This window comes from Argiope bruennichi, chromosome 6 (assembly GCF_947563725.1).
Source record: "Argiope bruennichi chromosome 6, qqArgBrue1.1, whole genome shotgun sequence".
NCBI lineage: Eukaryota > Metazoa > Arthropoda > Arachnida > Araneae > Araneidae > Argiope > Argiope bruennichi.
In genome coordinates this window covers 81,029,581-81,056,460 of record NC_079156.1, presented here as the reverse complement: position 1 = coordinate 81,056,460, position 26,880 = coordinate 81,029,581, and the positions used below count along the sequence as shown (strand labels likewise).

At 25.7% G+C, this 26,880-nt stretch overlaps 1 protein-coding gene across 3 annotated transcripts; it reads right to left on the bottom strand.

The window, feature by feature from the left end:
* Positions 1 to 1,410: 1,410 nt before the first annotated feature.
* Positions 1,411 to 26,767, bottom strand: LOC129972279 (dystrobrevin beta-like). Of its 3 annotated transcripts, none has more exons than XM_056086362.1 (17): positions 26,743 to 26,767; positions 25,346 to 25,458; positions 24,959 to 25,039; positions 24,625 to 24,838; positions 24,016 to 24,101; positions 21,972 to 22,123; positions 20,601 to 20,709; positions 18,195 to 18,361; positions 17,107 to 17,228; positions 12,596 to 12,673; positions 11,901 to 11,994; positions 11,227 to 11,309; positions 10,127 to 10,331; positions 9,280 to 9,568; positions 8,332 to 8,382; positions 7,978 to 8,117; positions 1,411 to 2,226 (listed from the first exon to the last, which is right to left on the bottom strand). In XM_056086362.1, exons 2-17 carry the CDS (start codon positions 25,431 to 25,433, stop codon positions 2,122 to 2,124), a joined length of 2,064 nt encoding a protein of 687 aa, XP_055942337.1. In that variant the 5' UTR covers positions 25,434 to 25,458; positions 26,743 to 26,767; the 3' UTR covers positions 1,411 to 2,121. The 3 variants fall into 3 exon arrangements, with proteins under 3 accessions (XP_055942337.1, XP_055942339.1, XP_055942338.1); XM_056086364.1 differs by having other exon boundaries at positions 9,301 to 9,568; XM_056086363.1 differs by lacking the exon at positions 26,743 to 26,767 and adding an exon at positions 26,564 to 26,629.
* Between the last annotated feature and the right edge of the window lie 113 nt (positions 26,768 to 26,880).

Genomic DNA, 26,880 nt, shown 5'->3' with positions numbered 1-26,880 from the left:
CGTTGACCTAAACATTAATTACAATGTATAAGAATAAGAAATAAATCTAATAATTTAAATATAAGATTGAGGAAAATGTAAAAGTTCGAAATAAAAGAGGAAAAAATAAATGGGCTCTAGGCACATAGTTATAGCAAATAGTTTAATTTTTTAGTAGTACTGTAGTGTTCGCAATATATTTATATTTTTAATTCAATACTCAGAAAAAAAGCAATACAGCATTGAAAAGTCTTCAAATTTTCATTTCATTCATTTTGGAACAAACTCATTACCTTTGAAATTCAATAAATTACCAAAGAAATGTCCACAAATTTTACATAAACCATTCTATCAAACAAAAAAAAATTATTACAGTAGAAGCCAGCAGAATATGCCTACAGCACTATTTTAATATGATTAAAATAAATCATGAGTATTACAGAAAAGGAAATATGCCTTATTTGTACTTTTCATAGTATGAAGAAACAAATTACATCATTATTTAATGATTAATTTATTGAAATGTTTGATACTTTAATCTAAATTTATACAGTCTGTTTTAATTCTACTTATTTTATATATAATATTCAAATTAATTCATTCCACAATATAATAAAAATACCAAATGTCTATAGATCTTAATTTTTATGGATAAATATCAATATAATTCTGATTTGTAATAATAAAAGAAATATCATGAAACTAATACATTACAAAAGCAAATTACTTTATAAGAAGTCCATGGCAGTGATCAAATGAGCTATATTTTAATTGTAACTCAATTAGCTTAAAATTCACAAATACAAAAGACAAACTTGTTTAATCACATTAATTCCTTCAGAGAAAGGTACAGTTGTAACTTGATGGATATTAACAACCATATATGAATACAATTAAATAACATATAATTAAATCACATAAAAATATTAAGGAATTCTGAGTAATTACATAGATTGAAGAAAATGCAACACACAAAAAATAGAGCTTCGTAATCTTTTTAAACTCTCAAAATTATAAAACTAATAAAAAAATGAAACACTTATAGATGATTATAGTAAAGATATATGTCAATAAAAAATTAATTTATTCATAAAAAAATGTTAAACCAAGATAATTATCTTAATTCTAATATTTACATATATTTATGAATCTGAAAGAAAATAAGAATGGTAAAATTTCCTTTAATCCATTAAAGACATATAGTTTAAGAAGCCCTGTTAAAACAATTTGAGGTAGATTCCATAATACTGAAACATTTAAAAAAAAATTGTGAACACATATATATAATTTCCTTTATTATAAGATATACTTGAGTATTTTAAAACTATATATTTTTCAAAATGGTATTATTTTTTAAAAAAAATCAGAACATACAGAAAAGATTATGCAATTTTTATAATATAAATATATTTCAACTACTAAAAATTTATATTTGAACTCTGAATGCAGTTGAATGGTAACTTGAATATGATTGAGTTTATTTCAAAATATTATTGAAAGTAACTTCAATAAAAATTTGTATAATTTAAAAGTATTAATCTTTCACATATCCATACTTTGATACTTTAAGGTAGTATAAAATTGGATGGGAAATATATGAGGAAGGGTTCTGGTTCAAGATTTCAAATATACTTTAATATACATAACTTTATATATTTCTCAATAAGAAAACATGCTTGAAAGAAGGTGAAATTTCTACACACAGAATAAAAAAGAAAAGAAATATATAATTCTTTTAAATAAAAACTTTTATGTATTAAATAGCATTAAAAAAGCAAAATACTTATTTACAATGTCAAAATACAATCAAAGTAGAATAAGAGGAAAGCTGTAAAATATTTTAAAATCAACTTAAATAATGACAAACCAGAAAAAATATATTTCAAAATTATTAAGTATTTGATAAATCATTTTCTTATTTCAGAACATCTCATAATTTATCATTAACATTTGGCACAATGAAATATGATATAACCACTTCATATAGCAACAATATTGATGCAACAATATATTATATTCCTCATAAATTAAAACAAGCAATACATAAAACATTCAGATAAGCAACAAAAATTTTGTTATAGAGGACGTTATGGTAAGTATAGTTACACAACTGTTTATACCACAGCTTCTGAAATAAAACAGTTATCGATTTACCCAACGCCTCATGTTATCTTCCCATTCCAAAGTATCTTCTGGGTGATCAAAACACTCATTAGAAGACAATGCAATATCATCAGCATAAACATCCTGAAAAAAATGCCTACATAAATGAACTATTCTTTCTCTTTTTTTATAAAATAATATATTAACTATATATTTAAATGGGATTTAATTTATCTTAATAGCAAGCATTCTTCAAATGTGTCACAAAAAACATTGAATGCAGACATGAAAGAAATCAATACAATCTCAACCTATTAGTCCAGACAAATTTCTATAGAATTAATCAAATACAAGACAAAAGTTTAGTAGTAATTCAAATAAATACAAAATGAAAATTTGAATATTAGAAACATTTCATTTGTTCAGAACTTTAAAAGAAACTCCAGCTATATTATCAATTTGTTCGATAGCAGGAGAACCCCTATACACAAAAATTAGTATGGGAATGTTTGTGACACAAAGACTGAAAGGGAAGAACATATAGAACATGTTTCCTGCTCCTTTTCTAAATTAGACAGCTAATTTATATTTACAAAAAATTCACAACTTCTTCTGTACAAGATTAAGACTACTTATCAAGATTTTTGATGTTCCAATATAACAAAAGGAACCATAATATTCCTTTTATCATGAAGATTATAATCCTGAGGCAAAAATAACACTAAAGGACATAATAAATAAATTACCTTTCCATTCTGTGTCATAAAATTAGTGCACTTAAACAAGCAGAGGACACTGGGAAAAAAATAGACTTATACTTTTTTGGTAATAATCACGAGGAGTTCATTTTTGAAAGTTTTCAGTATTTATTTCATTGTATCTGAATCACTGCTCAAATTATTATTTCAGTGTTTGTAAATTGGTTTGTTTTAAAATATTGGTAAAGCAATCTATTGACAAACGCTTGAAAGCAAAACATTGTTAAAACGGTTTACATTGGTTAACAAAAAAGTATTGGAAGCAAAACATATATTAATACTATATTATCTTCAGATAGATTTCATTATATAAAAGAAACTGAATGCAACTCTTAAACATTAAACTCATAATAATAAACAGAAAACATAAACAACAAAACAAAAAAAAAAAGGGGGGGGGGACAGGAAAGTTAAGGGAAACAAGGAAAATCATAAAAATTCCCTGAATGCACAATGGTAAAAATTAGAAACATAGTTTCGTTCACATTTTAAATTTTATTTATTTATTTACTTTTTGATGATTAATATATTTTTGCCCTTTAAGTTCATAAGTTACCATTTATGAGTTTTACCATTTACATTTTGACACTTCTAAATCAATAAAGAGGATAAACTAAAATTTTTGCATGAATAAATAAATATTTAAATGTTACTAAAATTTCAATATCTTCACAGGAATCAGTGCATTTTCTTTAAGTAATTCATAATCAGAAGATGAGAAATAAAATTTAAAAATTTCAAATAATGAAGTTTAGTTTATATTATATAGTAATTTCTTTTTTCTGTCTAAAATTCTGTTCTTTTTCTTCAAATAAAGTAACAATTCCTTTAATTTGCATTTTCATTCCTTTGTATTATCATTATTAATTATGTTATTATTATTAATAATTATAAAGAGATTTTTTTTCTGGATATCAGACTGATAATATCCAGGGAAGCAAAACATAGTTGCTATTTATAAATATTGAAAATTTTTAATCTGTACCTTGTTTTCCCTTATTTTGTTAGTAATTGAAGTAAATGAAATTCTGAAAACATTAATAGCATATTTTAAAAAACTTTCATCAATTTCATATTAGATTTACTGTAACAAATGCTCATTCCACAAAGAAATTAATACTGGCATTGCTTCAAACAGCCATGTTCAACATCACCTATATGATCTTATATTTCTTATCATCACAAGAATTCATAATCAACAGATTTCATTCTGATGAAACATTTGATGAATTCTCCACCATTAAAGAAAGAAAATAATTTTAAAGCATATTTAATTAAAGTCATCCTGTGCAATTTGAAATATTATTTACTGAGTTTAATCCTTCATCACTTACATTTAAAATTAATGAAGACAAATCAAAATAAATAGTTATTAAAATTTATAGACTTTTGATATGAAATATCAATAGATGAAAAAGTATCTTAAATTAAAATGGTTTTATGTTTTGCATAATATTAAACTTAAAGACCACATATTAAATATTTACAGTTCAAATATCAAGAAAAATTTTTTAAGGTTTAAATAATATAATAATATTTATAATAATAAATTTATTTCTGTAACTAAACAGAGAGATGATTCATAGTATCAACAAACTTTATAGCTGTCTTGTAGTCAGTAATTGATATTTCAAACTGACATCATGTATAGAATATATGGAATTTTATAAGCTAATAATAATTTTTTTTCACGTGGCTTTAACTCAAAAGGAGGTTATTGAACTTTTAGGAAAAAGTGATTTTAGGGGAAGCAATAGAATTTCTCATGTATCAATGATGAAACCTGGCAAGTAGGATGAATGGGTCACAGACGATAGTCAGATGTGCCTTGTCAAGTAGAAAGATAATAAATCCGTGACTATTATCCACATATATAGGTAATGAGTAAATTGGAATAGGCAGAAGACAGACAAAATAATTGAAACAAAAAGCTGATATAAAATAATCTGCTATTGTAAAAGCATATAATATGGGAGGCATGAGCCATTATTTTGCATATTACCGGTATGCAGTAATTACAAAAAATGACTGATGTGAGCATACACGCATTTTGTAGATTTAGCAGTTGTCAATTGCTCGATATACTATAAAATGGTGGAAAAGTAACTAGCTGAGCTTTCAGGAATGAAGCCAAAAATATTATGACTTTATTGCAATTTCAAATGCATATAATTCAGTCTCTGTTGAAATATGAGGGAATTCTCATCATCAGCAAGAAAGAAAACCTAGAACAAGCAAAAAATCATCTTTCAATGAAAACAAATTAATAGAAGAAGGGTCATCAAATGATGGAAATGCAACTATAAGACCATTGGCTATTTCATTACCACCATCTGGTGAAAATACCTCTAAAAGAGCAAGAAAAATTGTCCCTTCCCAATTAAAAAGAAATAAGAAGAGATATGTCAAGCCATCTACAACATTATATGGACGATAAGTACGTATCAAAATGCAGGTATCCAGGATGTAACTCTAGGAGAAAGGTCAAGTACTCAAAATGTAGTATCTACTTAACGTAATATTTTTAAAAAAAGGAAATTTCATTCAAAATAAGGTTTAATAGATTATTAATATAATAAATTTTGTATTTTTTTCATTTATAAGGCCTCAGGATAAGAGAAGTATAGCTATTAAATAACCAGGAAAATTAAATAATTTTTTTTTGTCGAGGATGTTTTAACTTGCTTAAGACCTGAGGCCCACATATGTGTACCTTAAAATTATGGGACTTAAAATTGTTTGATCAGCAAATATTTTTTCCCACAAACTATTGATATGTAACAAAAGTAAAAGATCTTGAAATCAAATTTTTAAACCAGTTTTAAAAAAGTCAGGACTGAAGAGGACAAATAAAGTTACGTCAAAAGTTCTGTTTGTAAACACAGAAGCAAGAATGTAGAGTACATAGGCATACATACAAGCTCACAAAACTTATGTCTTAAAATAACCATATGAAGGTGAATAAATAATACATGTAATTTTGAATACAAAATTAAAAGCAATAAATGACAAAATGAAATGGAAATGAAGATATGGCCAATTTACTACTTTTTTACATAACTGCCATTCAAACTGAAGTGCTGAATTAGTTTGAAAATCTGAGAACAGTCTCAGAGAATGCTGTTGGATGTGAGCAAAGTCACTGTTACATGGCCTACTTGAAGTCAATGTTAGAATCAGGTTTGTGGCCATTGAGTAATCTCTTCATGGATTCAAACACATGAAAACCTGGGGATTCCAAGTCCATGTCGTACATGGGATGTTCCAAACTTCTAAGCCGAATTTTTGCAGCATTACACAAATGGAATTTAAACTGTTTCCAGGATTTTCTAGAAAAACATTTGAGCTTGGAACCTTCAAGTTTTCAACTTTTTTTGTCCCCTAAAGAGATTCCTCTTGGTCAGAATTTTGACACTGACAACAACCTCGAACAGGCTGATGGCAGCAACTCAACTCACAGCCAACAGCATTCTATAAGAACTGGATTTTCAAAATGATGATGCATATTACATCAGATATGGCTATTAAGTCAAAAGCAATAAATTGGCAAAACTATCATTTCTGTTTCATACTGTCATTCATATCATTTCAAAATTATCTGTGTTACTTATTGATATCCCCTTGTATTAAGAAATTAATACTATTCCTGGAGGTAAAAAAATTATTCATTTAGGTCCTATTTTAGGTTATGAAATATATACAAATATGCTCAGACATAGTAAAAAGGTTGAATACTGGTTGTCTATTTTTAAAAATAATATCGGTATTATAATCTATTTAATTTGAACTCATTAATTTCACTTTCAATTTAAGCAACTAATTTTGTAGTAGGATAGATCTTCAAAAATTGGTCAAATAAAAATTCTCAGGGCTGTTCTATCCAAATATTTAAAAAACAGTAAAATAAAATCTACATTTATATTAAATTTAGATGTTCATATAAATATAATATATATAACAACATAGAAATTTTTTAAAGTTTAACAAGAATATAATTTACAAAGAAAAAAAATGTATTGCTGCAGAGAACTCCATTCCTAGAAAAAACAGTAAATGACAGTTTTATGTGAAAAAATGTCAAGGAAGCATTACAAAAATGGGTTCTAATAAGGAAAATGTCCACCCCCTAGCTACAATACTTCAATGGCATCGACTTTCCATGCATCAAGTTGTCGGACATGGAGTAATCCTTGTTCCAGCGCATCTAATGAGCTTAGAGAAAAAATTCAAAACAGCAACATGTCTTCCAAATTAGTCTCAAAGATACTCTATCAGATTCAGGTTTGGAGATCATGTTGTTTATTCCATTCTAAACCAAGCTTGATGTGATTTGCTGGTGCATTGTCATCCATTAGAAGAAAATCATGAGCAATAGCAGTGGCAAATTAGCTGATCTCGTCTTCATATTTCATACATTCAAAGTCACAGAACACATGCAGATTAGTGTCACCCCCGAGAAGGATCTCTGTCTAAACTATTCTTCCACCACTTTTGTAACTATGACTTTCAATAATGTTGGATTGGTTATATCAGGTATGGTGTTCCTTCCGATTATCTAATGACCTAAATCGCTCTCCCCTGAACCTAGACTTGTGAATGGACAGTACAGAAGCCCATTCCAAATGGATCAATAGATGTGTTCTGTTACCCAGTTTAGAAGAACAATTATATCTTGGCTTCATGTAGAGACACATAACTGGCTGTCTTACATACAGACTTGTAATGGGAATACGCCTTCATATTGGAGTAGTGAAGACTTTTATCCCTGTTGCCATAAAATGGCCTACAATGAGCTGAGGCACAGTAGAAGAAATGAGTTATTGCAAGCTCCTATTGGTGTAACTCGTGGTTAATCTGAAACATGTCTTCTAAATACAGAATCTTTGGACTAAAACCGATCAATAGTCATCTGACATGTCACAAGACACATTGAGAATTAGAGTGTCAGCTAGTGACAACCCCATTTAAATGCAAATTGATCCCTCCCCCTCCCAAAATCGACTACTACATTTAATTCAGAGAACAAGAATCATTTTTAATTTATAAGCAAGTTTGTACTAATGCTAACAAAAATAATTTCTAAGGTAGGAAAAAACAAAAACAATTTAACTTTTCAATTTTTAAAAGATTAACTCACTGGTTTAATAAGAACACCATTTTCTCTAGCTGAGCTTTCCAAAAGATAAGGATCAGAATAGGCACTTTGAAAGTTACCACTATCCATATAAACAGGCCATGAATCATCATTGTATCCAGCATCCAAGTCAGAATCCACATCTAAAAAGTAAAACATTTCATTCATAAAGCAAAGAATGTCAAATTTATATTTACTTAAAGAATAAAGCAGTTTTCAGATATTAAGAATTTTGTATAAACAAAAATATTTTAGAGCAAACATTGTCATTACGAAATAATTATTCTAAATAAGAACAGCATGCATAATTATAACAAAAATAAACTAAAGCTAAAACGCATTCAAAAACTTATTTACCAGTGATATAGTTTGAATTTGCTCTAGTATAATGGATGTCATCGTCATCACCTGTAAAAAATTTCAGTTTTACTGTTTCATACATTAGATTAATGAAAATCAAACACAAAAAATTAATAATTTTATTTTATATAGTAAGTGTACATCATTATAAAGTATAGATAATTGATTTAATTACAAGATATATTTTTTCGGAACACTTATACTATGTCTAATTTTAAGAAATTCAAAGAATTTCTTTAAATATAAATATATTTTCGGAAATTATTTAAATTTCTGAAATATATTTCAGAAATTCTTTTACATTTATTAAAAATGGATGTAATATAACAAACAATCTACTACGAAAAGAGCAGAATATATATATATATATATATAATATAAAATTCTAAAAGCATCTAGTTTTTTAAATTTTTTTAAATTTCTTAATTAATTTTTTTATTAAAAATGCAATAATTTAATAAGTTACAAGTTATTAAATTATTAATAACTTTTCCATTAAACTTATCCATAAATTTAAATGCAGACAGAAAATTATTAAAAAAAATATTAATCGAATAAATATTTTTATATGACAATTTCATTAAAACTAATATTTATTTGAAGCATTAATCACTCAAAAATATGAGTTTCTTACCTTTATAAATATAATTTAATAGTTAAAAAAAACTTGACTGCATGTTAGAGATTTTAAAAAAACAATTTAAAATAAGCATTCTTTAAAATGCTATTGTGCTTGCTATTTGCTATTTAGATGTACAAATATCAGGACGTTTTCACCTGATATTCATAAAAGATGTAAATCTAACATTTTTGTATAAATCCTTTGCAAAGTTTTATGAATACCTTTTATTACAAAATATACTTTTAACAACATATATCGAATTGTTTTAAAGAAAATGTTTTCTGTTTTAAAATAGAATGCATATAATAAGTAAGTGCTATTACCGGGATAAAAAGAGGGTTCACCTATATTTAATTGCTGCACTAAGGATGACATGGCATTTGTAACAGAATCAGCAGCAACCAAAAGGTCAGACTGCAAACTTCTTGTGCTAGTCGCATGGCCAAATGCCTGGCGCACATCGCCACCAAGTCCAAACAAAGGGTCGGTATATGGGTAACCACTTCCTGGTGTAGCAGGAGCACTCATTGAAGACAGTGGATAAAGGGGTATAGGTGATCTTGAAAAGTAAGATAATGGTGAACTATTGGGAGAGGATAGAGGAGAATGATCCTGAAAAAAAAGATACAATATCTTCAAAATGATGACAGTTTTAAAATTTGATAAATAATCAACTGAAATAACTACACAAGGTGGTTGAATTTTGTGGCAAATAAGTCATATAAGTTGGTCACTACATTTTAGTATATTAAAATCAAATCTTAAAATGAAGAGAAATATATATATCATTAAGTTTTATAAAACGCAAGACACTTATCAGGTTTGGAATATCTATGAAAAATTCAAATAGTGCAATAACAAATAAAATGAAATAAAGACATATTTTACGAAAATCGGAATTTAAAAATAAGACAATATATATTAAGAAAGTAAAATAAATAAAGTTAGAAATTCTGCGAAAGTTCTAAATTTAAGAGCAAATAGAAATTTTTCAAATCTTCTGATTTTATTAAATCAAGTAGATGAAAAAAAAAACTTAATTATACAAAATAAAATATATTTTTTTGCCAATAACAATAGATTCAAGAATTTTAATACCCATTAAACTAAATAAGAAATGGCTCATGAAAGACATAATAAAAAAATTAACTAAAAATGTGACCACTTTACTTTTAGCATTCTCATTAACATATCTAACTGCGTAACAAGATCTCGTCGGCTCTCTTGCAAAGTGGATAAATGACGTTCAAGATCCATCTTTCTCATTCTTAATGCTCGTAATTCAGACAAAAGAGTAGGATTCCTATCTGATCGTAACGCCTCATCTTCTTCCTCTTGTTGTTTGCGCAAGCGTATTATTTCACGCATTATTTCCCTGAAAAGTAGACAAAAATAGCCTGATTTCTATGACAGGAGAAGAAATACAAGTATTACTAATTATCCTGATAAAAAATTTAATCTTACAATTTTATTCTGTTCACCAGAAAACATATAGCAAGATAAAAGGAATTTCAAGTCACAAAAATTAAATTTTAATAACAAACATATTGTAAGAAAAGATACACACTGACTAATATAAAATGAAATTTCTGCAATTCAACAATTATTACACTAACTCTGATAATAATAATAATCAATAGATAAAAATGATAAATTTTCAATAATTAAATATTTTTGGAAAAAAATACTAAATATTCATTTTTATTCAGAAAAAAGTAATCTTTTTCAATTAGATTTTCAAAATATATTGCAGTCCTTAAAAGTAATATTTTTTTCCTAAATCATTTGAAAAAAAAATAGTCATATATAAGATATTTTGGATCCCTAAATACATTGTTAATGAATTGATATGGTTTACAATTATTTAATAGAATATAAATGATTCATATTTTAACTTTGCCATTTTTATTATCATTCTGAAGTCTACCAATTTCAGCATATAAAATAGAATTAAATATTACTACAGACTACCTACAATTTACTTCTTGTAGATTGATGCATTTTATTTATATTATATATAATTATTTGATTCATATTCAAATTTATGAAAATATGATCATTAATAGATGTGAATAAAAATTGAGAAAAATTTGTACAAGAATTATCTATTATAAAAATATTAAAAGTGAATAAGACAATTTTATCTCTTTTTTTTTATATAGTTCATTTTAAAATATAATAATTCATTTGGGACATTTTAAAAAATTAATTGTTATAAAAAGAAATCCATAAATTATTAAAAAAATACATTAATTGCAATAAAAAATTACCGATTTTTTGCTTCCAGTTTTGCTATTAATTCTCTCTGTCTAGCAGTATCTGATGGCAAATTAAGTTCAGATGAGTACCTACCCTAATAAATAAAAATATATTTAATAAAAAAATTCACAAGTTACTTTTAGAATAAAAAAATAATTTAATTAAGCATTAAACTTTTAAAAAACACACAATTAAAAATTTGAAAATATAATAATAATTGGAAATTAATCAAAATAAATTACTCTCTGACATTGAAAGATGAAAATTGACGATCTCGAATTCATACCAGAAATCCATGAATAATGATAAAAACAAATGAATAAATATTTAAGAAAAATAATGAATATAAACATACATAGCAGTAGATTTTTTTTTAATACTGGACAATTTATACATTCTAAATGAAATAGAATATTTAAATATTCTACAGCAGATAAAATTGTTTCAACTTAATAAATAGAAAAATGATATTAGAGCTCTTTTTGTTAAAATTACAGTAAAAAGAGCAGCATTTGTAAAATTAAAATTTAAATTACACAAATTTTAAACAACACATTTTTTTTTGTAGTATATTTTTTTAAGAGCATGGTGACAAAATTGCAGATTAAAACACTATATAGAATTGCAGATTTATGAAATATGTTCAAAGAAGTTATAATTAATTCAGATAAATAGTGATACATACTCGTCTGTTCGCATACATATGATTTGTATAGTTTAAAATTGAGCCATGATCATCTTCTCTAGGATAGAAATCGCTGCTGGATCTTCTATGGGAGCTATACAAGAAAAAGATTTTTAATATAATCAGATGTAATAAATTAAAAACTTTGTGTAATATTCTGACTCCCTATTAAGGAATAATATCCTTTTATTATTATAAATATGAAAATTTAAAAACGGAATGTATTAGATTTTTTCCCCCATGCATTAGAGTTACCATCTAGTAGTATACAAAGTTTTTTTATACTCTATTAACAAAATCATAATTTATCTTTCTTTAAAGAAACATAGATTAATTATTTTTCACTAAAATATTGAATCAGAGAAAATATTTCAAATTTCCTTTAAAATTGAAAGATATTTAACAAGCTGTTTTCAAATGTACATAATGAAAGGTTTTTAAGCCAATGTCCTTAATTTTCAAAAATAAAACAACTTTCCCAAAAATTAGCATGCAATTTTTTAGCTTAGCAAAAAATGCAAAATTATAATAATACTATATATTGATCAAAAGATTTATTTATAAACGAAGTTTTTGAAAAATTTCAACAACAAACAAACACACACACACACAAGATTATAATCTTAAAAATTTCAGCATATGTTTTTAAATTTTACGCACTTACAAAGTAGTAAATCAATTCATAATATATTTACTTTTTAAGAGAGCTTTTCATTTGATGACTATCAATAGCATCAGTAGTGCCATTGTATGCATTGGAAGGTGAAGATGATCTAGATCAAAACAATTGAAATTTAATGAAATCAAGTGTATTAATGCTTTAATTTTAAAACACACACTAAATTTCAGATTACTTTTGAAATATAAGAAATCTGGTAAAATTTCCTTTTCATTTTCCTTCATTTCAAAATACAGTAGAATATATAGTTTCTTATTCTATTATTTCTATTTTTTCTTCTTTTTCATCCTATTCAACTCTTCTTAAACTTATACTTCTACGTACTTTAGATATATAAAAATATAAAGATATTTTAAACATGGCTACTATTACATAAGGCAAGCAATTTTCAAATAAATCCTCAGATAGCATAAAAATCCTGATTAAAAGGTTGGTAAGTCAAGCATTTAAATGCATCTGGAAATAAATTTTACAATAAAAATATACAAACAGCTGAAATTCAAATAGCTTTATTTGGAAATCAAGAAAGAAGAAAATACCAAATGGAAAGAGAATATTTAATGCATTTACATATATACAACATCATTAATAAATACTAACCAACACATGTCCAGCCATCAGAAAAGAAAAAAAATAGAATACTTCAGCAACTTTGCTGCATATTATCATAACTTCACAAATCTGATGTCGATGGAAATGACTTAAGGAGATAGGTTTGTTACAATTGACAAATTCGTTAAAATTAGTACTGAACTACTATCTTAAAAATTTTCCTTTAAAACTATCACGATTTTTTTGTTGTTGTTGTTGAATTCATTTATTGGCACAAAAGTAGCTTCTTAATAAAATTTTATGGAATTCTATTGTTAATTTAGAGAGTTACCAACTTTTGGAAAATGACACTTTCAATATTAAATGAGTCTTATAAACCTTTGTTGATATTTCGGGAGATATTATATGTTTTTTTTAAAAATTCCATTCATTAAAAGAATATTTTATTAAATCATGAAATAAATGCATAAAAAAAATTTAATATTTTTATGAACTTTCAACCCATTAACCGCTGGTGTTGTGTTGACGCAACGGTCAATATAAATAAATATAAAAAAATAACGATTAAACAAATTTTTGAATAAATTACAGTTTTATGTTAAAGAATAGCACTACCAACAAATCAGTAAAAAAATTGACTTAAATAAATTATTTTACACCTAATAATCAATGTTTTACTTTAAGTATTTTTTTTGTTCAAATTTCCAAACTCATTTTTCCTTAGAAAAAATAAAAATTAAAAACAAATTGGGGTTTGGCTGTGAAATACATTAGCCAAAGTCACTCTTTGTCAGTACATTCCACAAAGCAGGTGTTTCTGTGGGGGAGGAGGGGAAAGTAAAAACAGGTGTTGCGTTCGAGCAACGTCAGCGGAAAGGGGATAGACTGTTATCCTTATTGAAAGATTTTTTTTCAGTACTGTGCGTCTTATTGGTAGCAACTTTTTTATCCTCTCTGGTTTAAAATGAGTAAACAAGATATCTTACATTAGAAGAAGCTTTGGAAAAAATTTTCAAGCAAAATTCCGATGACGAAGATGCAGATGAGACCGATATTGTTGTCGTACTTCCAGAAACAGCAGATGCTAGTGATGAAGAAGAAGGTAATGAAAATATTTTATATAACGATAATGAAGTTTTACGAAGAGATACTGCAGGGGAAGTTGAAGTTCATCTAAAGAAGAAATTAGATCCTCCCAAAAGTTCTGCTAAAAAAAAATTTTAAAAAACGGAAAAAGGAAGAATTACGATGGACAAGAATGGAACCAATTGATAGCCTTCAACCAAAAAATGAAGAAAAAGCTTCAATTGATCGTATCAAACAAATCATAGAAGATAAAACTAGTGCAGATATTTTCAATATATTTTTTTTTTTTTCAGTATAAAGAAAAAAAGATACTTGTTGTTCGGTGGAACGACAACTGTGTTGTGACAATACGGTCAACGTTTGGAAAAATTGAAGCACTAAAAAATGTTTCTCGATACTTTAAAAGTCAGAAGAAGAAAATATTAGTAGCCCAACCTCACTGCATTGAGCAATATAATCAGAAAATAGATGGTGTAGATTTGTGTGACAATTTTGTTTCCAATTACAGAATTAGGGTCCGTGGCAAAAGATGGCGGTGGCCGATATTTTCAAATTTCATCGATGTTGCACTAACAAATGCTTGGAGAATATCAAGATTTTCTGAAAAAGGAAGTAAAAAGTCACTGTTGGATTTTAGATGAGAGGTTGTGCTTCATCTGTTACAGACGCCCTTGGATAGTGAGATAAATAAGAAAAGATCAGCTACAGGACGTCCGAGGAAATTCAGTCTTACAAAACCAATATTCGAAGGGCATTTTATTGTTAAGTCTACAGACAGTAGAAGACTATGTTGCAAGTATTGCCATAGACAAACTATTTATCGCTGCAATGTTTGTGAAGTTGCTTTACACCACAATTGTAGTGAAGCATATCATACTTGAAATTTATATCACCTTATTCTTACATAATAAGCTTGTCAACTACATTTATTTGTTAGTATTTAATAAATTAAAATTTCCAAAAAAGTGTTTTGACTATTTTACACCCTTTAATAAGCTCACAAAAATTTCTAGTTTTTAAAACGTGAAGAAAATGCGGCGTAGTATTCGGTAATAATGATCAACACTCGTACTTCTTTTCCGCCGATGTTGCACCAATGCAACACCCTATATTTTTAAAGGCAAGTGCAATTTCCTTATTTTTACATTAAATTATTATTATAAGTGGTCAAAATAATAACTTGCTTTGTTTACATCGAAAACAAATAATGATTTTGAGTTTTGGCGTTTAATGGGTTAAACATGAATATGAAAAATAAGTGAATCACAATACAATAAAATTTTTGTATCCAAGAAGACTTGCTAAAATGTCGGAATCCAATAAATTGTCTGTATAGATCAAAAGTTTTTGAAATATTAATATTAACAGAAATTCCAACAGTCAATTTGAAATGCCCAATTTTCGAGGGATCGTATATATTAAAATAATTTGTATTTATAGATTTATTCCTTTCATAAAAGAATTTAGCAGCAGAGATTGCTGAAATAATAAAAAAAATATGGTCATGATAGTTTTTAATTAATCTAGAAAATTGATTGTAAAATTCTAGATAAAGTACAAACTAACTTTTTAATAAAAATGCAAGTGGCAAATGGAATTTGGTTTCATTAAAAACCTACTTTAACACATCCAGTTCGTCTGCTAATGCGGATATATGTAATATAATCAATGCTGCTTTTTACATAAGTTTCAGTAATCTACAAGTTATCCAGTGTATATAAATTTCATAAGAGATGGTTGTTGAAAGCAATATTTATGCCATTATATTTTATTTTCATAAGGAAAAAAATGCTGCTCAAGCTATGGAATTGATTTGGCTTTAATTGAACATTCAGAGAGTGATTCAACAGTAAAAAAGTGCTCTGCAAGATTTTTTTGATAGAAATTTTAATCTTGAAAACAATTTATGTCTAGAAGCAATATAAAAAATCTGAGGATGAAGAATGTTAAGTTTTACTGGATGAAAATCCCAGTCAAACTACTAAACAGTTTACAGAGCAGTTAGGAATTACTCGCCAGGCAATATCACTTCAATTGCAAGCAATAGGAAAGATATAGAAGGAAGAAAAATGGTTTCTCATAATAGGATAGGAGAAAACAAAAACTGATGAGTAAATATCTGCATGAATTTGCTTTCTTAGTACGAAAGAAAGAACATTTTACTAAAAATAATTACAGGGAATGAAAAGTGGACTTTGGGCAGCAATCCTAAATGCACAAATATGCATATGTAGATCCAGGCAGTCATCATTTATGCAGAACCTGATCAAAAGTTACAGCTGAATGTTACAGACCCATTTAATTGAATTAAGTGATGTTCTGGAAGAAAAAAGATTTACAAACCAATGAAGGTAGAAAAGAATATTGTTGCACAGCAAAACAAACCCAGAAAAAATTTATCTTCTCCTTAGGCTGTTAAATTAGCCAGCATGTAGGATATTTTCTAGACTTGTTGCCTTCTGCCTACCCATTACTCAGATCAATGTCATCATATTTGAAAAATAAATAGGCTCAAGAATGTTGAAGATAACTATTTTGCTTTGAAACTATCCGATTTCTATCAAGAAGGCATTTATCATCTACTCGATAAATGGCAAAACACCATAGATAGTATCAGTAAATATTTTGATTGTTAATGCTTGTAACAAAAAAAAAAAAAAAAAAGTTTTAAAAACCTAATCCCTCCCTCCCCCCCCCCCAAAAAAAGCATTTCTGCTTGCAGATTTGTAAAATTATCTCAAATGTTGACTCAAAAATTGTTATCTATTGTTTTGATAGAATGAAATAATATACTAAAAATACATAAAGATAATTCCAGAAATATTGCTTTATATCTAAAAATGTGGTAATAATATAATCATAATTTAGCACATCATATGTAAAACTCACAGTGCTTGATAAGGCTTAGTACTACGAGGTTGATCATCTTGATAATGAGTTTCAGAAGGCTTGTCAGGAACACAAAGAATAGACTTCTTTAAAGAATGACCCAACTGTTTACCTGGAGTTTTCTAGGAGTGAAAAAAGAAAGAATATGCATAATCTTCCAAAAAATAGGTTTGAAATTTAGAACAGATTCGTAATGACAAAGATAACAAAATAATAAATAGTAAACACAAACACTTGACATTTTAAATGCTGACACAATAAAATTAGAGAATAACATGGGATCCATTTTTTAATGTTTAATATTAACCATCTATCTCAACTGGGATAACAGTAGTTTTCTTTTGTAATAATTCTAAAAAAATTCTAGGTATAATTGTTCCTTCATATATACTTTGCTACTCTATTATATATAAACATCTGAATTTGTATTCATATGTTTATATATAATAGAGTAGCAAAGTATATATGAAGGAACAATTATGGGAATGATTAAATCTTTCTCAATGGAATTAGACCTTTACCTCTATAGATATAATAATATGCTACCCTACACATTTGGCTCTTGAAAAAATAAAAGAGTATAATTATCACCTTTTTATAGTAAGTAAAATAAAATTCAAGACTGTAATTTTAAAAATGTGTCCTAGGGTCATAAATTATACTTTCAAGAAAACAGTTACATTATTTTGGGAACATAAATGAAATCAAAAATACTTTTCTACAAACAATAATATATAATAATTTTTAACAGCAAAAAAATTGCACCTGAATTTATAAAATATTTTAAAACATTTTTGCAATAAATAAAAAATTATAAATGAAATTTTATTTATGAACTTTTTTATAAAGTTCTGAACATTTAGCTTTTTAAAACTCACAAAAAAAGGAATGTAATTATTTCAAGATAAATGCTTGAATCATTTTAGACAGGCATTCATTCAAATTATGACCATGAGAAGGCAACTTAATCAGACAGTATTTAAAAGTTAAAAAAAAAAAAAAAAAACTAAGTGACAATATTACAGGTAGAACCATTAAAGGGCTATGTTTTTAATAAATTTAGAGAAAGAAATATGCAAATGACTCACCCAACTGGTATATTCTTTCATTTCATGTTGATTTGTATGATTTCCAGAAACACGGCATCGCCAAAAACAATCTTGACATAATTGATAATTATAACATCGCTGGCATTTATAACGAAAACCTACAAATGATTCCTTGTTGCAACCTTCACACTGCACTGTATGAAGAACTAATCAAAAAGAAAGAGAAGGCTTATATGAGTATTTCTAACATCAAAGGCATTTTAAACATTAACTGCTAAAAGGATGTAATACCATGTTATATATTTTAGATTCATTATTGGATACAGTAATCGAAGAAAATTGACCTATTGCACAACAGATTACTAATACAATAACTAATTTTTAAAAAGCAGAGTACAATAATTTTCTAAATCATCCAACAAAAAAAATCAATAGCATGAAATGATATTTTGGTGTTTGTTTTTTGTTATTCACAGCTACAAAATAAAAGATTAACTGAAAGAAAGGCTCAAGTGCACAATTTTATGGGGAAAGAATTAAATTGTTCTTTAATATCTTTGTATTCAAATTGCCTGGAAATGTCAATAATGTTCTTTTGGCATTTAGCTAATTTCCCTGATGGCATTTTGTTTTCTTTTTTTATTAGTGCAAATAATAAATTTGGACAAACTCAAAAGTGCTTCTGAACATTCATTCTCTTTTTTATTTTTCCTTCTACATGGTATATAATGAGACATTTGCTTTTCTTTTGATGCATCATTATTTATTTAAATCCAATTTTAATTGGGTTTAATTTGAATATTCTTGGACTTCAGGTAATTAAAGAAATGTAAACTTCACATTTCATTTACATTTTTTTTCTCATGCAGGTTTATAGTAAAGGTAAAAGAGCTGAAGTCCCTTAATATTTTCTTTCAGCATTATTTTTATTTTGTATTTGGCATTGCTTTTCTGCAAAAATGTGTATTTCAGCATTTTTAGAATTGAATTTTATCATTCTTGATAAAATTCAATTAATGTTCTTTTATATAAATTTATTCATTTTATTGTTAAATTATTCATACTTATTTTACTTCACAGTATTTATATTGGGTAAAACGCATTAACTTTAAGTAAAAAATAAATAAATTCTTTGTTGTTTGTTTATTTTAAACATGTGTTATATATTCTTTCTGTTAGTGAACTACTATTTGTTTCAAAACAATTTTAGTAATGATTTTTTATAGGAATGTTTAGTTTGTAAAATATACACCTGAGATACTATTAACAGGTTAACAGTTCATCTAAACAAGCACATCTAGAACATAAATGGTAAAGTAAATAGTATCAAAATTCTGTATTAACAAAAACCTCAAAGCAACCTTACCAGAACCATCAAATCAAAAAAATTGTAACTAAATGTTCTTTAATCCTTCTGGTGAACTTTCAAGATAAGTTACCATTATTTTCATAGATAATGATTTCTGTAAGTAATTGGTAAAACTGCAATGCACACACAAATGGCATGCATTATAAAAATTACCAACATGAAAATTTTTCTTTTATTACTTAATAAATGGAAATTTTGTATGTAAAGCAAATTATAGAGAACTGTTATGTTATATTTTACAAATCTTAGTAACACTTTAAATATTTGCATAGTCAAAATAAAAAAAAAATAATACAACAATTTTCATTAACTTAAGAATACTGGCTGTTAAAAGAATGTATTTGTATAATTTATAATATATATTTACTGGACTAATAAAAACTTTAAGAATTGTAATTAACATGCTCAAAATAATCAGCTACATAATGATAAAAATGACAGAAAAATAAAATAATCAACATTAATTTAACTAAACATATATAATTTAAGGAAATAATTTTGCAAGTTTATAATAACAAAATTTAAAGTATTTTAATTACTAAGTGTTACATGCTTGAAATACAAAACTGTATAATGATAAATAGGACATAAAAATAAAATAATCAACTTCAACTTAATTAAAATATATATAAGGCGAGGGAAAAATTCTGGAAATTTAGTATAACAAAATCTAAAATTTGACATATTTCAATTACTAAGTGTTGACTAGAAAACAGAACAGACTATGTAAAAGCTATAAAAACATTTTTCATTAGCACATAACAATATTATGCTTAACTTTTATAGTTTAAAAAGTAAAAGAATTTTCGACTAAAATAGATATTTGTTTGCTAATATTCTTTTGTTTTTTGTGATAATAGACATTATAATGTTTCAATGATATAGAAATCGTTCTTAAGAAAGAAATAAAACAAGCATTAACTTACTCAATTTAATTATTTACTTATAATCACTGCATTCTGACAAATTTAAAATGCTAATGTGAAATTTTAAACTTCAATAAGCAAATAAGCAAATCAAATATTTACGATTAAAACAAAGGAAGCAGTTAACAATATACAAAATAAAACAAATACCATTTTCAACACTAGCCATTCTATGAATCAATGGAAACCACATAAGGCATTGAGGGCCTGGATCTGACAGCAAAACATCCAAGAAGTCATTAACAGTAACTGTGGATTGCTACAAAGGAATTATTTGTTTTTAAGTAAAGAGCATAAAATTTGATTTGCCCCTGACAATAATAAAAAAAATGTATTTTATTTTACTTAACATCACAATTAAATTAAATTTCTTTCTTACACATTAAAAAGCAGGAAAAAATAAGAAAATAATTTCCCTACATGTATGTGTGAGCATATATATATATGCTTAGCTGTATAGTATGATCCTTCTATTTATAATTAACAACTATATAAAATGAATGTGGGTAGTAAAAACAGTAAAGTTCATCAAAACTTTTAATTGGAATTTGCAATTTGAATTAAAAACCATATAGAAACTATACAAATATATCAAAAGTGTAATTTGTAAATCATTTTTTAGATAATTGTTTAACTTTTTAACTGACATGAAATCCCTGGATAAATCATGACCTTCAGTAGAATTCTTTGTGCTTATTTAATTTTTTATGCCTATTTTAAAATATATGGTTTACAGAACCATATACAGAATTAGTTCCATCATGTAGAGTACTTTTCAAGCACTTCAAAGTCAAATATCAACACATTTTTGAAAATATTTATCATCCTTAGAAATAAAAAATAAATGTTAGCAGAAAAAAGGAGCCACATAGTTTTATATAATATATTCTGAGGTGCTTGGAAAGAAAGTTTTAAAATTTTAAATTATAAAATTTTTTTTCTCCAATAAATACCAATTTTTTTTTTGGGGGGGGGGTATAGTTATAAAATATTAACTGACATAAAATACAATTAAAACCTAATTTCAAAAATTAAAAATACTTAGGTGGTATTCTATCACCTAAATGCACAATACACTTCTTTAATCAAGTTCAGAAATAAAGAATCATTTATAACTTTCCAAATTTTTAAATTGGCTTAATAAATTGTCATTAGCAATATTCAATTTTAATATCATTTTAAATAATCAGTGAAGAACTTACATTTAAATCAATATTAGATTAAAACAATGCATAATATTATCAAATAAAAATAAAACAAAAAATGCATAAAAATAAATCAAAAAGTACTCACAATATTAACAGAATCAACTTAAAAAAAATATCAGAATAGCGATCCTTAGCAGGCTTTTAAAATCATTACATTGAAATAAACCAAAATATTCAGCAACACAGGATTCTCCAATCTTAAAAAGAAACTAAATAAATGGGTGAAAAAAATTTAAAAATGCACACAAAAAAATACAGAAAAATAATATAAATTTTTTAAAAGTTAGCTTGTTATTTTTTTACTTGAACTTACTCCATCAAAAATAGTGCGAGGCAAACTCTCAGTAAAGAAGAATGAAGGAGATTCATAAACTGAACATGGTAGCCCCATTGATTCTCTCAAGAAATCAACAAATTTGCTGAACACCATATGACCATTTACATCTGATATTAAAGAAAATATATCTGAAAGTAATAAAATGAATATTATTATTAAGAAAGGCTGGAATAAATACCTTAATGCAAAGGTAAAACAAAACGGTTTAACAAAAAGGTATCAAATAAAATTTAATTAGCACTAGAAAGATGGTATTTTCGTTATCCCTCAAAAGAAATGAAGCAGTTATTTTGACTACTACTTTTAAATAACCCAAAATTGCTTTCTCCTTTTTTTTTTCAGAAAATAAATTTTTTAAATGCATTTTGTTATTAAATTTTACATTTCAATCCAATTTTCTTCTGGTATGTTGTAAGAATGGATGGTACTTCAAGCTTAACAATTTTCCTGAATGCAGTTCCTTTTTTTTTTTTTTTTTGAGTTTTAAGTTTTATTAATGGATCAATTTGCATTTCTTCCTAAATGTGGAAAGGCATTCCACAAATATTTTAATCTAACATATCAACAGTAATCCTAAATATAACTCCAACTTTATCCAGTTTTTGCAGCCTATAGTATATAAAAGACTTTATATAAGTTATCTTTATAAGTATCCTTTCTTGGAATAGATGATATATCATGTTTTGAATTGTTTTATATTATAGCAAAAAAAATTAATAGATATATTACAGATATCTATTAATAAAGCAAAAATTATATGATTGATGACCTTCAAATACTGTAAATTAGAGATTATACCATATACACAGTAGTCATCACTAGAAGTGATCACAGATGTAACAAACAATCTTGTGTACAGATCAAACAGATCTCCCATTGTATCTAAATATAAATGTCCAGGTAGGATCAATTTTAATGCAAAAGGAATCTGGAATGGATCTTTTACTAATGCCAATAAAAAAAGATCTCTGATTCATTGAAAAGTCAGTAAATTATTTCCAAAAAATATTCCTGAGGCCTCATTTAATGTTGACACACATTGAAAGACAAGAAAAAAATCTAGAGAAGAAGTAATTCGTCATGCATGTATGAGTTAAAGAGATGATGGGATGCAGCATGACAACAATTATAATGAAAAAAGTTGGAAGGAAAAAAAACAGGGATTACCATCAGTCCATAAAATTCTGCAAACCTTTGATCCCTAAGAAACTTAGACTAATGCCATGCTGAACATTATTCTTTTGTAAAATTTAGCCAAAGAATTCTAGATAATTCAACATAATTTTTTTAAAGTATATTTTTTTAACCTGTCTATATAAGAAGTACATAAAACAAGCATGCATTTCAATGCAACATTGTGCCCAAATTTCAAAGCAATTAGTGAAGAACTTTCAAACATTTAAGATTTAGAAAAAATGAACATTTACATTTTTCTTTATATAAATATTTGATCACAATTTCTCGCATTTTTTTTTTTATCACTATAACTCATAAAAGCTAAGTCAACTTACAAGATGAAAAAAAAAAAAAAAAAAAGTGGGGGATTAATTCCAACCTTTTGCATTTAATCTAGACATGTATAATTTGCATTTCGGATATTATAAGCAAAAAAGAATAGAACTGTTTGCCATCAGTAACTTCAGCATTCCCTTTACTTTTATACAAATTTTATTTGTACCACTTAATTCTTTGGAATAGTTTTCTTAAAATCAGGCACAAATTCTAATAACTTCATTATATATATATTACAGTTAGATTAGTAAATTGTTGTTTTCCTCTATTATCAATTCTCCAATAAAAATATATATTGTAATTTTCAAACTGAAATTAAACATGAACAAAAAAAAGAATTAAACTATATAATAGCTTAACTATCAATATATCATATAATTAAGAAGACTTTTATAGCTAATTATTTTCCATTTCAATTCTTCCCCTCTCATACTTTATTCTCATTACTATATTATATTATTATTATATATTACAACTTATTTCTCATTACTATATTAAAAGAACTTACATCTCAATTTGTCAGTAATTTTTCCAGCACATATAATAGCAAGCGCAACTTTAATTGAGAAAACTCTCACTTTTCCAGTTTCATCTCTGTTAAGAAAATTTGAAATAAAAAAGATGAGAAAAATATTTACCAAATTAATATTTTAAATGAATATGTAAATTAAAATCTCAGAAAACAAAATGAAATACTAATAAAAGCTAAAAAGAATGTTAAGAAATGTTTTTCTCAGCATGAGACAAATAAAATATAGAACATACACATCGCATTTATTGAAAATTAAAATAAAATTTCAAAACTATTTATATTGGAAATGTCACTTAACATGAATATATTTAATGTTTCACTTAATGTTTCAGAAATATATTTAAAATGAAAATATCTAAAAACAATTAAAACATTTTCAAATTACAAATATTTTTAAATAAAGATATATCATAATGTTTATAAGTAAATGCAATTAAGCAAAGTAGTCTAAATAGTTTTAAACTCATAAAAAATCTGATTTCAATTTCATCAATCTCATTGTAGAATTATTAATAAAGCATCAAATTATAAAGAATGAGTATAAACTTTTACAATTAAAATCCTCTAATAATTTTTAAAACTTACGGATCATAAGTAGCAAGAAGCCAGTTCACAAGAACAGCACTACTATGTTCAACATCAATCTGTTGAGATAAAGGTAACCGTTTATTCAGCTGATATAAAATAGAATGCACAAGAGTTTCAAGTCTTGGAATAGTTAGTTCTAGACGAGAATCTAAAGCATTTAAACCATTTTCTCGAAATGCTTCAATAATATTCCATATATCCACAAGGTGCACTGTAGGATAGAAAATAATAAGTCATTTTCATGTAAAATAATTAAAATAAATATTAAAATTTTTTTTAAAAATCTAAAATACATGTAATATGAAAAAAAAAATGAAATAGATATACTTACTGTTGGTTTTCTTCTGGATAAATCTCAATTTTGAAGCAGTGCGATAAGTGGCAAATTTAATTATATCAAAATTTTGAGCTTCTAAAAAAAAATTAAACAATATTCAAAGAGGGTTTTGAGAAATGTATATATTAAAAATACATAGTAAAAATAAAAATGTTATATTAAAAAATTTGAAATAAATATTTAAAATTTCTGAAAACAAACTTGTAAGGTTAAATATACTTTAGCTAATTAAAAGCACTGATTACAAAAGAAAATCCAATTTAAAAGAAATTAAAAGAGATAGCAAAATTATTAAAGCCAAAATGTTCAGCCATCATAATTTTTAATGTGACCAATGTAATAACAATTAATTTTAAACATTATTTCTAAAAAAGCCTATACTCATTTCAGCCATGAGATAATGATAATCTGCTCTTGGAACTTGGGATGCATGAAGCTTCTTTTCTTTGTAATGATGATTCCGATCCATTTTTAATATTTATTTCTTCTTTAACCTAAAAGTAAACAACAAAAGTTATAAATCATTATGAAACAGAAAAAAAAAAGCATTTTCATTTTAGTTGCACTGTAGGTCAGAAAATGAGTTACATATACAAAGCTGTGTACTATAAAATTGCATATTCAAAGCTATACTATAATGTTTCCTTTAATTACAAAACAAAATTTATTATACTAAAATGCTTTTACAGTTTAAGATATTTAACTAAATATATCATATTTGTTTATATATATATATATATATATATATATATATATATATTAAATTTTTATACAAAGAAAAATTTTAAGAAAAATGTAAAGGCAACTCAGAAATATGGCTCATAAAAAAAAAACATAAGACGGCTCATAAATAAAAACATAACATAAACATAAAAGAAGTAAATCATATATCTTATTATTATCATACCTTAAAATTATTCATTTTTAAAAAACAATTTTTAGCTTTATATTTAAGATAAATTCAGCTGCTGAACTAAATATTTTTAAAAAATATATAAATTTACATTTAAAAAATTCATGCAATAGCAATATTTCAAACAAATGATATGAAACAAACAAAGCAGTGTCTAAATCGATTGTGAATTATTATTAAATTTTATATTACACAGTTTCACATTATCCCACCATCTAATTGCATGGATTGAACAGCTTAATATTGATCTTTGGCAAAATTTGAAATCAAACAATCTAAATACAAACATTTTACTGAATAAATTCAATTAAAACTAAGCAAAATTGTCAATGAAAAAATGAAATTATGATTAAAAAAAGATTCTTTAAGAATTAAGATATTTTAAACAGCATTTTAAAATAAAATATAAACAACAAAAACTCAAAAATCTAGTAATGAAATTATAATAATTCGAGTAATAGTGATAGAATACTTAGGATCATATAATTTATAAAACAAATAATTTAATAAAATATAACAAAACAAAAGTTTAAAGCCGGATTCATAAAGGCAAATAAATTAAAACTAAACGAGAAAGAAATGTGATCAAGACATATCATTGCAGGACACAAAATTTTCTGTTAAAATAATCCTTAAAAAACATTTGAAAAATTTATTATTCTAATTCAAATTGAATATTTGATTACCACAAATGTTTTTCATGGGTATTAAAAAAAAAACTTTCACAAAATTAAACATAAAAATGCCCTATTTTTTAGAACAATTTTTGTAATATTCTGTCATAATTTCAATAAAAAAATTCCTATATTATCTCAGAATTATAAAGTTATTTCATAAAGTACAATAATATTATAAACACACTTACCTGATACCAACAGAAAAGTTTCGTTTTCTTTTTTTCTTTACAATGTAAATATTAAATATTAAGATTTTTCTACATTTTCCAAAAAGAGAAATAGGCGATAAATATAATAGCCATTGATAGAATCAAATTTTTTCAGTA

Coding starts and splice junctions, on each gene's coding strand:
- LOC129972279 (XM_056086362.1), bottom strand. CDS start 25,433: ATGGATCGGAATCATCATTACAAAGAAAAGAAGCTTCATGCATCCCAA. Junction 25,040..25,345: donor TTATCTCATGGCTGAAATGA/GTATAGGCTTTT, acceptor ATTTTTTTTTAG/AAGCTCAAAATTTTGATATA. Junction 24,839..24,958: donor TATCCAGAAGAAAACCAACA/GTAAGTATATCT, acceptor TCTATCCTACAG/TGCACCTTGTGGATATATGG.